At 46.5% G+C, this 15,730-nt stretch overlaps 1 protein-coding gene across 3 annotated transcripts; it reads right to left on the reverse strand.

The window, feature by feature from the left end:
• Nucleotides 1-550: 550 nt before the first annotated feature.
• Nucleotides 551-15,707, reverse strand: NUDT22 (nudix hydrolase 22). 3 transcript variants are annotated; one of them, XM_044448533.1, is made up of 8 exons: nt 15,637-15,707; nt 13,164-13,251; nt 7,063-7,560; nt 6,318-6,425; nt 6,133-6,230; nt 4,334-4,427; nt 3,464-3,579; nt 551-569 (listed from the first exon to the last, which is right to left on the reverse strand). In XM_044448533.1, the coding sequence occupies exons 3-7, from the start codon at nt 7,528-7,530 to the stop codon at nt 3,475-3,477; spliced, it is 873 nt and encodes a 290-aa protein (XP_044304468.1). In that variant the 5' UTR covers nt 7,531-7,560; nt 13,164-13,251; nt 15,637-15,707; the 3' UTR covers nt 551-569; nt 3,464-3,474. The 3 variants fall into 3 exon arrangements, with proteins under 3 accessions (XP_044304468.1, XP_044304469.1, XP_044304467.1); XM_044448534.1 differs by lacking the exon at nt 551-569 and adding an exon at nt 13,369-13,424 and having other exon boundaries at nt 3,210-3,579; nt 15,637-15,692; XM_044448532.1 differs by lacking the exon at nt 551-569 and having other exon boundaries at nt 3,210-3,579.
• Between the last annotated feature and the right edge of the window lie 23 nt (nt 15,708-15,730).

The raw sequence follows: 15,730 nt of genomic DNA on the forward strand, positions 1-15,730 counted from the left end.
CCACCACCTCAAGGGGGGCTTCTGCTATCCCCAGAACCGCAGACACGGCCAAAGCATGAATGAGGTAGAGGTGGACTGAATGCCTAGGAGTCAGCTGATGTGCCGCTGAGGCTTCTGGGAGTTGTAGTTTTCTCTCCTCTGAGAGAGATAGGTTGCTTTCTCAACCCTTCCCCAACTTAACTCTTTAAGATGGGTTTGATCCCATCAGCCCCAGTAGCTGGGGATAATCCACGGTGGCTGGGGATGATGGGAGTTGCAGTCAAAGTTAAATTGATAGCTGGGGAATATTTCGTCTCCAGCGCACACTGAATGAAATGGAAAGAAGGGGGCACACTCCTGCTCTCAGTAGCCCTATAGTGAGGAGAAATTGCAGGGAAGCAAATTTTGGCTAAACTTCAGGGGAAACTTCCTAATTGTAAGAGTCGCTTCATGAGGGAACCAACGTTTCTGGATGCGGTGGGTTATCTTTCACTTGGAGGCACTTACAGAGAGCCATCTATTGGGCTGCTGTCATTGCAAGATTCCTGCTTTGAGCATGAACATGAATGCCGCGCCCAGCATAGGCAGCCCTGTGGAATGGAAAAGAGGAGGAACTATGGAAGGACCGAAATATTACCTGCCTCTGTTGACATCCCTCTCACAACATCCCTCTGAGAAAGCAAAGTTGGTGCACTTTGGGAGTGCATCCTGCTGTGTATCAAACCTCGCAGGTTCGGACTGCAGGTGTGTGGACGTGTGCTTGCTGGCTGGGCAAATTTAGCAGGCAAGACCTGATCTGCACATTGCGGGAGAATCAATCATACGGTGACTCAAATCATCTTTCCCGACAACATTATTCTCGGGTGGCCACAAGGTGATGCTGTCCACGTTCTTATGTGCCTACTTCTTGCACAGCGCAGTTTGTCTGTGCAATGCTTTGCCTCCCCGTCTTTGGAAAGTCATTTCAAGGGCAAGAGGGGCTGAGCCTAAGAGAGCAGAAAGAAAGGAGTATAAAATACTCCCGGGAAGCAGGAGGTGGTCTGTCCTGGAATGCAGGATACAGAAGCTGCAGGAATTTAAGCCAAGGGTAGAGTTTCTTAATAGGTATAATCACTTGTTATTTCTCAACATTTATATCTGCATTTCACATATGTGATACACTATCCTATAGTATAACGTTCTAATTATGTTGCTTATAATATTATAACGTATATCATATATACCAATAACTAATGCATTATATATAATACTGTGATAATTCCCTCCCCTACAAAAAACCCCCTGTGCAAAATAACTTTCCCATATTATTTCCACCCACTGAATTATTTCCTGCCATTACTGGATTTTAGACTGTAGGTTCCTTGAGGCAGGTAGCTGGCCGTGAAAAGTGCAGGCTGCATTGATGCCCTGATCTAAACTACGAATTGATAACTTTCTTGTTGTAAGAACAAAGAGAACGGGCAACGTCATCCTTAATCTCCACCTTATTTGGGACAACGACATGCTGGTTTTAGGACTGCCAGCTCCTCCATTGCCCTCGCCTGTGTTCTTTCGATAGCAGCTTTTGCTGGAGGCATCAGCGAGGACAGTCACCTGCCCGGAGCCTACAGATCAAGCCATCGTTGAACACCGAGGAGCAGCCGAGGTGGGGGGGATATCCCCTAACGCACAGAATCGGTTAAGTAAGTGCAGCAGCTGAGCATCTCGGGTCACAGCTCAGACACTAATCTGCTCAGGCCTTGGGCAAACAGTCATCTGGATTTGGGGACCAGGATCCTGGGTCATTAATTGCCTCCAAGCTGCAAATAATCCCGATTATCAAGGCTCTAGAGGAGATCAGCTAAATCCCTGAAATGCAGCTGCTCTCACGCCACCCAGGCCTACCCCAGTTTCTCAGCCTCCTAGGCTTGCACAGGTCCCGTGCCTGGACCTGCCTACTAGGGGGTGCAAACTGGGAGTTTGGCCAGAGCAGTCTGATCGTTCTCGGGTGAAGCAGGCAACCTTGACGGCACCCCGTCCCCCCTCGTCGTTGGCGCTGTTTTTTGCACACTTGCCGCCTGCAGGTGCGAAAGGAACACGAGACCTGTCTGAGAGCGAAGGTGTCTCTAAAGGTCACGTGACCATGCGGGGATGACACTGAAGTGCAGCACTGGGAGCAAAAGTCGGCTTCCTGCACTTTAATTTCACCAAGACAAACAAGGTTTTAGCCCTAATCATTTGAGAAGGTCAGTGACTTTTTACACGGCAAGCTTCTGCATTCCTCAATGCCACACATACGCAGAAGTTATGCAAGAACACACACATGTACTAGGAGAAGGGAACTTGAAGGACTACATACAAACCTGTCCAGTTATTGCTGCCATCATCATCATCATCTTCAAATGCCCTCATTTTTAGAGGGTAGGAAAGTAGTTACTGGAAACGGGGGCTTCTCAGTTTGGGCTCCACATTTTGGAATACGTTATCCTTGGGAGGGCCTTTCATTTCCTATGCTGTTCCTATCAGGTCCTGGGTCAAACCATCCCCAACCTGACACCGCCTAGAGGTGTTGGATTACAACTCCCATAATCCTCAGCTAGCCACAGGGCCAAATTCATTTTTTAATTTGTCAGAGGTCACAGGGCAGGTCAAAGGCTAAACAACATGAGGGCAAAGGGATGGGGAACTCTTGCTTAGCCCCGGCGACCCTCCATCGTGGCCTTTGGACTAAAAATTATGGAAGACCTAATGAGAATAGGAACATCCGTGCATCAGCCATAGGTTGGCAAGAACTTTCCACACTCCAAGAAATGTCTAGAAACCATTATCCTAAAAGAATTATCCTACAAAATCAGGAAGGTGATGAGGCTGAAATCAATGATCAGGCTGTTACATGTTGGGCGCATTCACACGTCATGCAGTCACTCTGTGACTAAGCTGTGGTGGAGGGGTTGTTCTCTGAACAACCCACAATATTGCCTGGCAAACAACTGGGCTTACTATAGGTTGTTCTACCCCTTCTTTCCCTTCGTCCACCAGCCGGTTCCAGCACATACTCCAGCAACCTTTGCGACACAACCTGCCTCCCTGTCCCCTTCTGGATCATGATCCTTCTTTCTTTGCCACTGGGTTTTTGTTTGCTTGTTTGTCTATCTGGAACCTTCTTAAAGCACAACTGGGGTCTTTGGTTAATGCTGGTCCCTCAAAATTGTAAGGCCGCATTTGCATTTTTTCAAAAATGTACCACCGAGTGAGATTTTTAAAAAGTGCACACACAACTTTATTGAGAGATTAACATAGCAGGAAAGCTAAGATTTTAGGTGGGAATCGACCAGTTCATTTTCAAAAGAGGCGCATAAATGGAAAAAAAACAAGTTCCGTACCACTGGCCCAAGAATTCCTGCTCTCCCAAAGCACAACTAGTGATCTTCCGGCCATTTATGCTTTGTAAGGTGCCCTCCACCGTCCCTGAGAATCAGAGTAAATTTCCTCTGACATTTCTCACCAGCAGGAGTATCACTCATGTTCGCCCATCACCACTTCGTAGAGCGTTATGGCCCCTTTGGCGGAAGGGGACAGTTCATGCCACAGCTCGTCGTTCTGCTTCATTGTGAGCACATCCTGCGCAGAGAGAAAGCCACATATTCAGAGAGGTAAGGAGTCAGGAGAAAGATCTTCCTACAGAGGAAGTTGCTCAGTTAGAGCGCCAAGCCAGGTGGAATCATGGGCTTTGCACAGTCAAGGGGCTGCGAGTGGCCACCTGCTGCAACCTGGCAGCCAGGTTGCCCCCTCGTGACGTGGCACTGGGACTGCCTAAGCCCAACGGAAAGAAGGCCAGTGCCTCTCTTTCCTGGCTGACTGCTATAGCAAAAGACAAACAGGCTTATTTAAAGCTCAGCCCTGCTGAAACGGGTGGGCTTGTAAGTGTGTGCAAGACTGCGGCTTGAGCCAGGTGCCTGGCTCTTGCTCTTGCTCTTAAGTTCTTTTTACCCATAAATTCTCCATGCCTAGCAGAGTACAGCAGAGCCTAATGGGCCTGCTATGAAGCATGGACTTCGGCCCGGACGCTTGCGAGCTGGCGCTAACCCTGTTCTAGGCTTCTTGGATGAACCAGAGCTGCTTCAAAGAACTGGGCCTGGGTCTGAGATCTAAGGAGGGCTCCCTGCCAAGGCATAAGACTGGCTACAGCCACCTGGGCCCCAGAATAAAGCTGTGTTGTGCCAAAGGCCTTGTGGGGGAATTAAAACAGCTGGCGGCGGCAGCCCTTCTTGGCTAGGGAGGTCTGCAGTTGCTGATGCTGAGCCCCCCTGGCTGGTACCATCGTGGAGCTGCCAGACCTGCTTCTGCCCCTTCAGCAAAGAGCCCCCGCACGCACCTTTCTGCTGACAAAGAGGATGCCTGTGGATTCATGGGCTTCAGCGCCTCCAACAACATAATAGATCCTTATTTGCTCAGATGTCAGACTGCACCTGAAAGGTGGAATTAAGAAGGGATCCATCAGAAGCAAGAAGGAAAACTGGGAGTTGGCAGCAAGACCCTGGGCAGGGGAAGAGATCCCAGAGTCGGACGCACTTGGTGCCGCACAGGGATGCTGCATTTGGGCTGCCTGGCCTTACAGATCTTCTGGAGGAGCAGCAAAGGGGGAATCAGGCTGACACGAAGCCAGCAGCACTGCAAACAGAATGCGGGGAGCTTTCTCGATGCACCTGTGCTAGAAGAAGCACAAAGCGGGAGTGGTACCCCAGAAGGACAAGCGAGCATCCGAACGAGCAGGACACAAGGCAAGGCTGGGCAGGCTATGGAGAAAGTGGCCTGACAGGCTATAGGAAAGCTGGCAATGCTTGGATGAGCTACATCAGAGAGGGCTCCTAGAAGATGCCTCACCAGCTCCCAGTGTCCTTTGCAGCCCATCAACACCTGGCGGATTCTGCACCCCCCAAAGCAATGACTGAGAAATGTTTATTGGCCCTTCCAGAATGATCCACTGACCAAGGCTCTATTCAGGATACAGAGGCATTTGCTTCTAGTTTCGAAAGCCTGTGAGCAGAGGGGCATGATAGAGAAAACAGTAATATCCAATATTTTCTTTTAAAATCCTATTTTAGTGTGTCGTTGTTAAATTTGTCTCCCACCATTCAGTCCTCAAGGCAGTTAAGAGCAACAACAGAACCAGTAATGATAGAGGTACAGTAGATTACCATACAGTGAAAGGACACTGGGAGAAAAGGGGGGGGAGAGCCATGGCATCGACTTTACTTGAGACAACAGCGGCCTTTGGCTCACCTGCAACTTGCATCTAGCAGCAGTCATTCCTTCAGGCTACCCTGAAATGTTTCCATCCCAGCTTGTATACCTGGTCGTATTAAGGACTAGTGCTTTTTTCCCCACCTCCTTCCCCACCTCCTTTCTCTTTTGTGTTGTGTCTTTTAGATTGTAAGCATGAAGGTTGGGACCTTTTCAGTTTTTTATCCATTTGTAAGCTGTTCACAGTGATGGTGCCTGTTCTGTTAGCCAGAACTTCTTAAAAATCAATTAAAAGAAGTAAAGTAAAAATGTAAGAAGAACAAAAGGGGTAGAACATTCTCCAAAAATCGGTTACTATACATGCAGCTTTTTCCCTTATGTACTGAAAGTGATTTATTCTCTTAATAATCCTTTACAAATTGCTTGATGGGAAAAAGGCAGAATATAATAAGATAGATATAGCCATCCTTGAAGTAGGTCAGCGTTATGATTATGCCCTTATTAGCAGCGGTGGCATTTCTGCAGAGAGAAGAGCTCATCCAAGAGAACCCATGGCTGGGCTGACTTGCACGTTGAACCAAAACTGCTCCCTTGCACCCAGGACACTAAGAAGGGGATGGAGAAAGTGGCAAAAACCACACTATTCACTTGCACAACATCCTGAGCTTGGTTTCTGAGATCTCCAGTTACGAGATCTGATGTAGCAAAAAAGATCTTTCACTGCTGGGTACCCTGGAGAGTACCTGGTACTGAAGGAGGGGAACCATGAGGATCCTTTGCCTAACAGGCCTCCAAAACCTGGAGGCCCACACTGGTCAAAAATCGGACTCAAAGACCGCCTCATAACTTCGTAAGTAACTGCAACCCAGTACCTGGACCTTGGGGAGGCTGAACTCTACTTCCCCAACCCCACTGGGTTTAGTGTACTACCTGACGTAGAATTCAGCACTGCATCGGCCAGCACTGGTCTGGTTCCGGGCAATCCCAAGCAACAGCGGCCTGCTCAGACTGGATAAGGGAAGGTTTACCTAGGAAGGATCAACAAGCTGGTTCAGCCGCTGTGGCACCGAAAGCAGCCCACACAGCTGGCCCTGGAGTTTCTTTTAGCGCCTCACCTCATCCTCAATCTCCCGCAGCACGGAGGAGAACAATTCCTGGACCACAGATTTTCTGGGAAAGTCCTCATGTCTGAGGGGTTCTTTTGAGGAATTTCTTGTCACAACCTGTGAAGCAGAGGAGGAGAAAGGATGCACTTGGAAGAACAACTTGTGTAGCTTCAAGGGAGCTGTGCTTCACATTGGTTAATGAGGAAGTCAGGGGCATTTTGGAGCCTTGGGAGGAAAATCTAGGGGGGCCATTCAGGAATATCCCATCCCGACAGGCCAATGTTTCTGAGCTGGGGCACATCTGGAATTCTGAAAACATCATCGGCACTATCTTGAAATGGCAGCCATGGGAAGCATGGTTTGCATAGGGTTGCTGGAGTGGTCCTGGACAGTCCCAAATTTAATTTCCCAGAAAACAAATTGGTGAGATTTAAAAAAAAAAAAACTTACCCAAGAAACTAAGCACAAGGAGAAGTGGGGACTGCTTGCCCCAACTTAAAAACACTTTTATAAAATCTAAACAGAGATGGCATTGGCGGCAGCACCTCACTTTGCAGCATGCTGGTCTCCCAATTAGTTTCTTTTTATTTTAAAAGTATGTCTTAAGGAATAAAAGAAAAATCAGGAGGGAAAGGGAACCTGGAGTGTGCCAACAGAGGTGCCTACAGCTCACAGGCACACAGCTGGAAGTCTCAGCCCTGTCTCTTCTTTTCTCCTCACTCCACCTCCCCAGACTACACAGAATGTTACTAACCAGTGGTTCAGGATGCCCTCCAGGTACGTCAATCTTTCCTGGTGCCTCCCCTACGCACAGACTCCGTCGCAAGAAGACAAACTGATCATCTGTGGTATGCACCATGGCGCCCACCCCCAGGGGCTCAGCAAGATAGGCCTGGCTGTTCCCAAAGTCCTTGAATCCCTGCTCCTGGAGATGCCCGGCTCTTTCAGCTAGGTTGGTGCCTACAAAGTCCTTGTAGCAGGTGAGCCCAAGCTGAAAACTCAAAATGGTCCCCTCCAGCATGATGGAGTGTAGTCGGAATTTGGGCGCATCAAAGAGCCACGGATTCTGCTCACGCCGTGCTGCCCATGTGGTCTCTATCTCAAAATTGTCGCTGGGCAGCTGCTGCCGGTCATACTCTGGGGAGAGCTGAACAGAGACTTGAGTTTCTGGGATACCCTCAGGAACCGGGGACTGGAAAAAGAGGCTGATCTCGGGATCCATCCTTTGCTTGCCCAGCCCATCTAAGGACACCTGGAACACAAAATGGACAAAGTTACATCTTCCCTCCTTACCAGGGATGTCCCAGCTCTGATGCCTTTGTCGCAGTAGAGTTTCCAGTGTGGAATTTTTCCTGGCCCTGTGCTATCAAATGCTGTCTGAGGCAAAGACATTAACAGAAATTATAATGTAATATAGAGTTGCCCATGTTTGTAATGAGCCCTGCTCCTTGCCTCTAAAAGATCAACATATGGAATTTAAAAAGGGATTGTTTTCCCCCAGTATCATGAGAATGAAGACCATTCTGTTGCAATTCAGGCTGCAGCTAAAAGCACAACAGCAGAACCAATGAAGAAAATGGCAACTTGCTTAGTTGGTCAGTTTCTTTTAGTGCACAGAACCCTCGGTTCTAACAATTTTGACAGGAAAGGACTTCAATTCAACAAGAAAGCAAAAAATCACAGTATGTAAAAAAAGCAAGTGAAAGATTTAATCCCAGCCAAAGTGACGTATATCAGTTTGGTGCACCAGTGTGATGTTGTGCTTATGAGTGTTGGAGCTATGATGCTCAGTGGGTGACTTTGGGCCACTCGATGACTTGCCACCTAACCTACCTCACAAGGTTGTTGTTCTGAGAATTAAATGGAAAGGGAACCTTGTAAGCCATCTTGGGTGCCTTGCAAAAGAAAGCAAAGCAGCAAAATACATGTTATGGGAATTTTAGAAAAATGCAGCTATCCCTCCTCACAGAAATTTGACTGTGAACTTTCCCTAAGTAGTTGGAATGTTCACTGAGATTCTGTAACATCACAGCAGCTTAGTAAGGATGAGAGACTGAACTTCTCCAGACCCCTCTGCCATGGAAGTACCGCGCAACATCAACACTCCGGGGGCCTTTCCGACTCGTTGCTTTGCTCCCAATGCCAGCTAATCTGATGTTGTTGTTTCACAACAGTTAAAACCCCATGTCCCCTCTCTTGCTCTTTCTGATCCTTGGTAGGACAGTCAGGAAGGAACTCTGGCCTAGTGCAACTAAGGAACTACAAATGGATTTCCTAGGGTTGCAATTCCACCTCTCCAGATCAGTGTGAAATGATAAGCACAGTACATGACCTACAACATCTTTCTTTGTGTGACCCTGTGCAACACCTGGCTCTGTTTTGAAATATCAGCCCGTCCCAACCTGGCACAGTCTGGACCACAACCCTCAGCCAGATGTGTTAGGCTACAACACCTATAACCCTCAACCAGATATGGACTACAACAACCACCGTCCTAAATCTGCATGGCCACCTTCCCCAGTCCCCAGATATGTTAGATCAAAATGCCCACAATCCTCATAGGAGCGTTGTCATTCAACACATCTGGAGGGAAGCAAGCTGGGGAAAGCTGAACGTTAATAACAACAACATTAGCAACGATATTATTATACTTATTACTGGAGCGCGCCAAGCCAAGCAGCCTTTCCCCAGCGCATCTGCTAGCAAGGCACGTAGGTTGGCTTATGAAGCTGGCAAATTTATGCTAATGACGCCACGTCGGGAGGTCGGCGATTAACCCTCCGTGTGCCAACGCCGCCCCAGCAAGGGCAGGACACGGGGCGGGACGCGCTCCTCCGGCGGGGCGCCCCGGCGGCTTCCCAGGACGCGCCTGCCCCGAGACGGGCAGAGCCTCCCCTTCCGCCGCCTGCTTTTGCTGCTGCCCTCCGGAAGGAAGTCGGCTGCGCTGGCATTAGGGCGCGATCCTATGCATGTTTAGACAACCCCCAAAAGAAAAGTCCCGCAACTCCCAGCATTCCCCAGCCAGCCACGCTCGCTGGGGAATGTCGGGAATTGTAGGACCTCCTTTTTCTCTAAACAATGCATAGGATGGCGCTCCTAGCAACTTGCCCGGATTTTATTGCCATCCCCTTGGCTAGAATTAGGCAGGGAAATGAATGCCAACCGGCTCTGGGAGTAACTCCCAATTTTAACATAATCCTTATTATGATTTCTGGAAGGCACTTCCTGTTTGTCTAGTGTAGCCAGAACAGCGCGGTGCTTTCTATTTGTGGTTGCCAAATGATCAGACAAATCTCCTGCCCTGCTCCTGTACTTTTAACAGCAGCTTGATCTAGGTTGCCAGATAGAAAAGAGAATAGGGCTCCTGCACCTTTTACCAGTTATGTCAAACAAGGAATTTAAGTAGGTGTCACTCGTCATGCAAATTACACTCCAAATGTCACTTGTCTTGCAAAATGACACTCCAAATGTGGATCAAGTTGACACTAAAAGCAGAGGTCCAGGAGCTAAGAAAGAAGTTGGAAGCATACAAAGGCTGACGGGAAAGAAATAGCCAACTTATAGTGAGGTGGTGGTTGGAAAAAAAAAATCAAGCCATCACGTTAATGCAACATACCCCTACCAGCCTCGATCTACATTCAACGGGTTAAGAGCTTCCGATATTAAATCTGATTCAGCTTTTGACCTTATAATGGATGATGTACATTTGAATGGACATGGAAACAAGTGAGCCCTTGGGCAAAGAGTTATAAGATTAGAGCTCTTCAATTTAATTATGGAGCAAAGGCTTGCCCATTTCCTATTACTACAACGCGGAATGCAATCTTTGTAGTTTAATGGAAAGAACCTTCTGCGACTGCAGAGAAACTATGGTGAGATCTTTGCTGCCCACTGCAGTGAGCAGTGAGTCCGACGGGTTGGTTTGCTTTTCTTGATTTCAAAAAATTCCACCAATGAAGCAAGAGGTCTCAAAAATGGTTATATATACTTCCCAAAAAATGTATGGGTACCCACATACCAGTTTAGGTTTCACATTGCTCCCAGTGAAGTGCTGATCCTATCTCTGGACTGCACCACATCAAATTGCAGATGGGGGACTCTGGCTTTAATATTTAAATATTTAAACTCTGGCTTTTATTGTAAAACCAGGGTGCCTGCTCATGTGAGACTCCTTCTGAAAACCAAACTGGTAGAACCCAGATGTGATTTGTCCACCACATGAAGTTGTTGCTACAGACTTTGGGGCTGCCATATACAGCACCCCATTATTCCACTTTGGCTGTGTGAGCACAGAACCATAAACCAGGACTGCAAACTCTCTTAGCTGTTTCCCACTTGCACAACCACCAGACCAAAGTTTGTTCATGTCGGTTTGCAGCAAGGAGCCAAGAATATCAGTTTACCATGAGGACATGCTAAACAAAACATCTTTGATTTATTTTGGAGTTGCATGAAGGGAGAGGAGCAACATGGGAGTAACAGACAGAGGGAACCAAAGCACAGGTCCTTAAAGGCAGGATTATTCTGAATTCTGGTGTATCATTCCATGTGAATGCAGTCTTTGTTTTAAAAGATAGGTGGGAAACCTGTGGCCTACCAGCAGTTCTTGGACTACAATGCCTATTACCACTGCCCATTGCCTAAGTTGGACTCCAAAAGCATTTGGAGGGCCAGGGTTTCCCCAACCCATATTTCAGAGTGACATTCCAAAACAGTATGCTTCTGACCATTTAATAAGCTATTATCTCAATGCAGTCAATGCTACAGTGGCTTATCAGCACAGAGTTGTTCTCAAATATTCTGTTCCACCACAAATGCTCCAGAGACCTCAAATTCCCTAGTGCTTTTGTCAAATCACAGGAACATGAAAGGTTGGCTGCTGTGTTAGGAGTAAGGCATCCTAAGAGAAAAGACCCTTGTGTAGACAGGCCTTAGCTTCTTACACACAAGACGGCATGAATCTTCATCTGAGGTTATATCAATATCTAAACCAAAAATGCTTTTTCCTCCATTCATAAAGATGCTTAAAAAGTAAAGCAGAACTATATTCAAATATACTGAATTCAAAACACATGCATCAAATCAATTGTCGGGGGTTTTTTTTCTTTTTGATCAAATGACTTTTCAAATGCTTCTGCCGAAAATAGTTTTGCAGAAGAATCTCATACTTGAGTGCCAAGATAATACATAGATGCAAAGAGAGTGACAGCCTCCCTGGCTGTGCTGCTTCTTGGTTATGTTGTAATTTAGGATGTGAGAAGAAAATGCCCACAGAAGGGTGCACTGGGATTCAAAAGGGGGGGGGGGGAGACTGATGGATTCAATTACAACTGGGACAGCATTAACAAGGAGATAGATGAAGTCGTCAAAACAAATAAAGAATAAGATCCTTTGAGGCAAAACACCCAAGGAGCAGACTGGCAGGCCTGACATGTTATTAGCCAAAGTGCATATGAGAAAGCTGTACCTTCATAGACGCTGGTCCCTGCATGGTTGATTTTCCAAGTATTTCCCCCTTCCTTTCCTAAGAATGTAGGAAGAGCTGCACTGGACCAAACCATAGGCCTGTCCGGTCCAGCGCTACACACAGTAGCAAACTAGCTGCGCACAGGAAACTCCATGAAGGGTGTGAGTGTGACGGTGCCTTCCTACCTATGTTCCCTAGCACCTATTGTACTTAGCAACAAGATGCTGGAAGGATACATATAACCATTAGGACAAATAGCCATTGACTAGTAGCCCTCCCCATGAATTTATCCAATGTCCCCTTTTAAAGCCATCCAAATTGGTGGCCATCAAATTGGTGGCATCTTGTGGACGTGAATTTCGTAACTATGTACTGTGTGAAGAAGTCTTTTCTTTGATCTGTCCTGAATCGCCCACCATCTTGCTGCATCGATAACCCTACTGGTTGTAGCATTAGGAGAGAGGGAGAAAAATATTTACCTATTCACTTTCTTACACCACGTATACGTTTGGATATCATGTCTCCCCTTATTTGTCTTTTTTCTAAGCTAACCCATCCCAGCTGAGGTAAGCTTTTCTTGTAAGCGAGTCACTCTGATTGCTTGATCATTTTAGGATGCCATCTTCTTCATGTTTACTCAGAATAAGTCCTACCAGTTCCAGCATGCCCCAGCTGGCATGCCTGGAACATGCTGGAATTGGTAGGATATTTTTCTGCCTAAACATACATAGGATTGCTCCCTGAGTCACTCTTTCCTGTACTTTCCCCAACCATATAATGGCCTTTTAAAGGTGTCTTTTTAGGTGCTGTTTGCTCCAGAAAAGGCTCCCCAAAGGCTCCTGGCACTATCCAAAAATTTTAGACTACAACTCCAACCATCCCAAGGCAGTGTACCCTTTGGGAGGCCAATCTGGAATAGCGACTGTATGTATATGAGCTGATTTTTATGCTTCCATGATATTGCCATGTACTCAAGCTACAGGCCGGACAGGACAGGGCTCCTGGATGCCTCTTCCAATTCAGTCATGCTCAGTGGTTACAGCTGTGGAGCCTATCAATGCCGAGTTTCATTCCTGTCCTCGGAAGAGAGGATTATGACGGTTTGCTACGTGCAAAACCCAACGTTGCTTTCCATCCTTTTGTGCCAAATACCTGCTCACCCCTCTGGCAATAGCTCCATTCAGTAAGAGATTTGCCCCTCATGCCTCTCGGAGGATGTGTATAATCTGATTTGTAATTGCCACTAATTAATTTTAATCTCAGTGGGAACACTTCATGGGCACAGATAATAATTTAGAGAAAGGGTGGGAAAGGTACCCACTCAGTCCCTCTCTGTGGTCTTACAGGGCACTATAACTAGTGGGGGGGCTGATTTCCTTATTACTCACCTGTAATAGCAGTATAGATTTGGAGCCATTTAGCTGTCGATAATGGAGTGGAAAAATCTTCTGCTGAATCTCTTCTAGTTCAAAATGGCTGCAAAAGACACAGAAACAGACCAGAAGGTGTGTGTGAGTTTTTTGGCCAGTTGGCAACGCTGGAGACAGGTAGGACCCCACCCCACCTAAGAAATGACTTTAACAGTAGAACCACCTATGAACAGGGGTGCAGTCCAAGGGTCCAAATCCATTTTCTGGTGCAGGGCACAGCTGAAGGTGAAAGTGAGAACCAAGACCTCAAATTACCAGCATATTTTAGCTTTAGGTTTACTACTAATAACTAAACTGTGTAAGAAGGATCCTGCCTTTTACAAGCCCCATCACCTCCATTCAGTTGGCAGCTGTTCACCACACCCCCGTCTGACACTTCCCCCAAGCAATCCTGAGGGGGTCTGTTGTAGGAGGAGCCCCCCAATGAGAGAAAAGGGACCGATATTCCCCTCCCCAGTGCAATGAAAGGGTGAGGCAGCCACTTTGACAAAACTGGGTTTTGTTGGCCTGCACCCTCTGCTCCCAGCAACTGGCACCATTCCCACAACTTCTGTTGCTGAGCGGCTGCGGTCCCATTTTTCCACTGGTTTCCAGAAAGCGCTGCTTTCTATGCTGCTCCTTTTCAAGTCAAGCTAGACAGGTCTGGCAAAACCGCGGGCATTTCCTGTTTTCTAATCCCCTGGATTTTGGGCGCCTTCATTTGCGTGGCAAGTGTTTTTCATGAGCACAGTTTGCGTCACGGGTTGCTCTGCTACACTGCATGTCTGGCTTATGGGCTGTGAGTTGTCCGGTTTGTGGTCACTGGCCATCTTCATGCACGTGAATAGGGAACCACAGTTCATTGAAGGGCAGAATTACCTGATGCCACAGATCTTGTGTCACCAAAGCTCTGAACTATCTATCTATCTATCTATCTATCTAAAACTTTTAAATGTCATCCCCTCATACCTCGGTATCTCAGGATGCCTTACAACACAGAATTAAAACAATAAAACAGTAACAGTAAAATTATATAAAAACCAACACAGAAACAAAAAACAAAAAAGCGACTGTTAATGATAAAACTGATTTATAAAATAGCCATTAAATAAAAAGGTTTCAACCTGGCGCCAAAAAGAATATAGACTCGGCACCAGGCACACCTCTCCAGGGAGCACATTCCATAACCTGGGTGCCACCGCAGAGAAGGCCCTGCTCTGGGTAGTTGTTCTTTTTACCTCCTTTAAAGAGGGCTCCTGGAGCAAAGCCTCTCCCGCAGATCTTAAGGGGCGTGAGGGCATGTAAAGGAAGAGGAGCTCCTTCAGGTAGCCCCTGATGCTGTGCTTTTAATAGACCACACTTGGGCCTGATTCAGCACAACCCTTCTTCTATTTTTATTACATTATTCTCTTCTCCCTCCATTTTGTTCCCACAAGGTAGGCAGTGATTGGATTGTCACACTAGGATCCAGATCAGTTCTCTGCTCAGCAAAAAAAACTTTAGTAGGTGATGTTGGGCAAGTTGCTATGCCGCTGCCTAACCTACCTCACAGGGTTGTGGTGAGAATAACAAGGGAAGTACGTGCCACCTTGATAGGCAGGTTATAACTGTAAATAAACTGCCCAAGGTTATTAAGTGAAGATATGAACTCTGGTCTCTAGTGATGGTGAATCATTCTCTTTCTTCAATTCTACCCACTCACACGGCTGTCGGGCACACAAATTATATAATGTTGGGGTGTAGTCTGGTGTAGTGGTTAGAATTTTGGACTGGGACTCAGGCGATCTGCATTCAAGTCTCCATTTAGCCATGAAACTCCCTGAGTGAGTTTGGGCCCATTGTTGACTCTCAGCCTTACCTACCTCACAGGGTTGTTGTGAGGACAGAATGGAGAGAAGCGTTCTGTGAGGTGCCTTGGGTTCCTTATTCATCATTTAACTGCTCTGTCCAGCTTTTGACCTGACCATCAGCCAAATTTATGTTGGTAGTATCATTTTCTACACTCCCCACACTAAATACACACTCACACACATGTGTAGTTAAATATAATATTACACACACATATAGTTAAATATAATATCTATGCACACGTATATAATATACATATATTCAAGCACCAACTAAAAATAATTATTTGCATACCCATTGGAGTATTGGCAACAGTTTTTTGTTTTAGGGCACCCATCCTATGCACGTTCAGACAACTCCCTACAATTCCCGGTCGCCCCTTTACTGATGTTCACAATGTATTTGATAATGTCGTCAATTTTAGGCTTATTTTAACGGTGTCTGTAGGCTGCACTATATGACTTGTCAGTCGCCCTGGGTTTTTTGTGAGGAAAACTGCGATATAAATAAAATACTAAATCATATTAAAATATATATTCCAGATATAGTTATAACCAAAAATGGGTACAAAGATGGTATTAAAACATTTAGCCTATGGTTTTACCTTAAAAATTAAAAGCGCGCTTCTGTGCCTTGAAGTGAGAAAAGTCCTACAATTCTCAGCATTCCATCAGCCAGCCATGTTTGCTGTGGCATGC

The sequence above is a fragment of the Varanus komodoensis genome, unplaced genomic scaffold (assembly GCF_004798865.1).
Source record: "Varanus komodoensis strain SLA01 unplaced genomic scaffold, ASM479886v1 scaffold55, whole genome shotgun sequence".
NCBI lineage: Eukaryota > Metazoa > Chordata > Lepidosauria > Squamata > Varanidae > Varanus > Varanus komodoensis.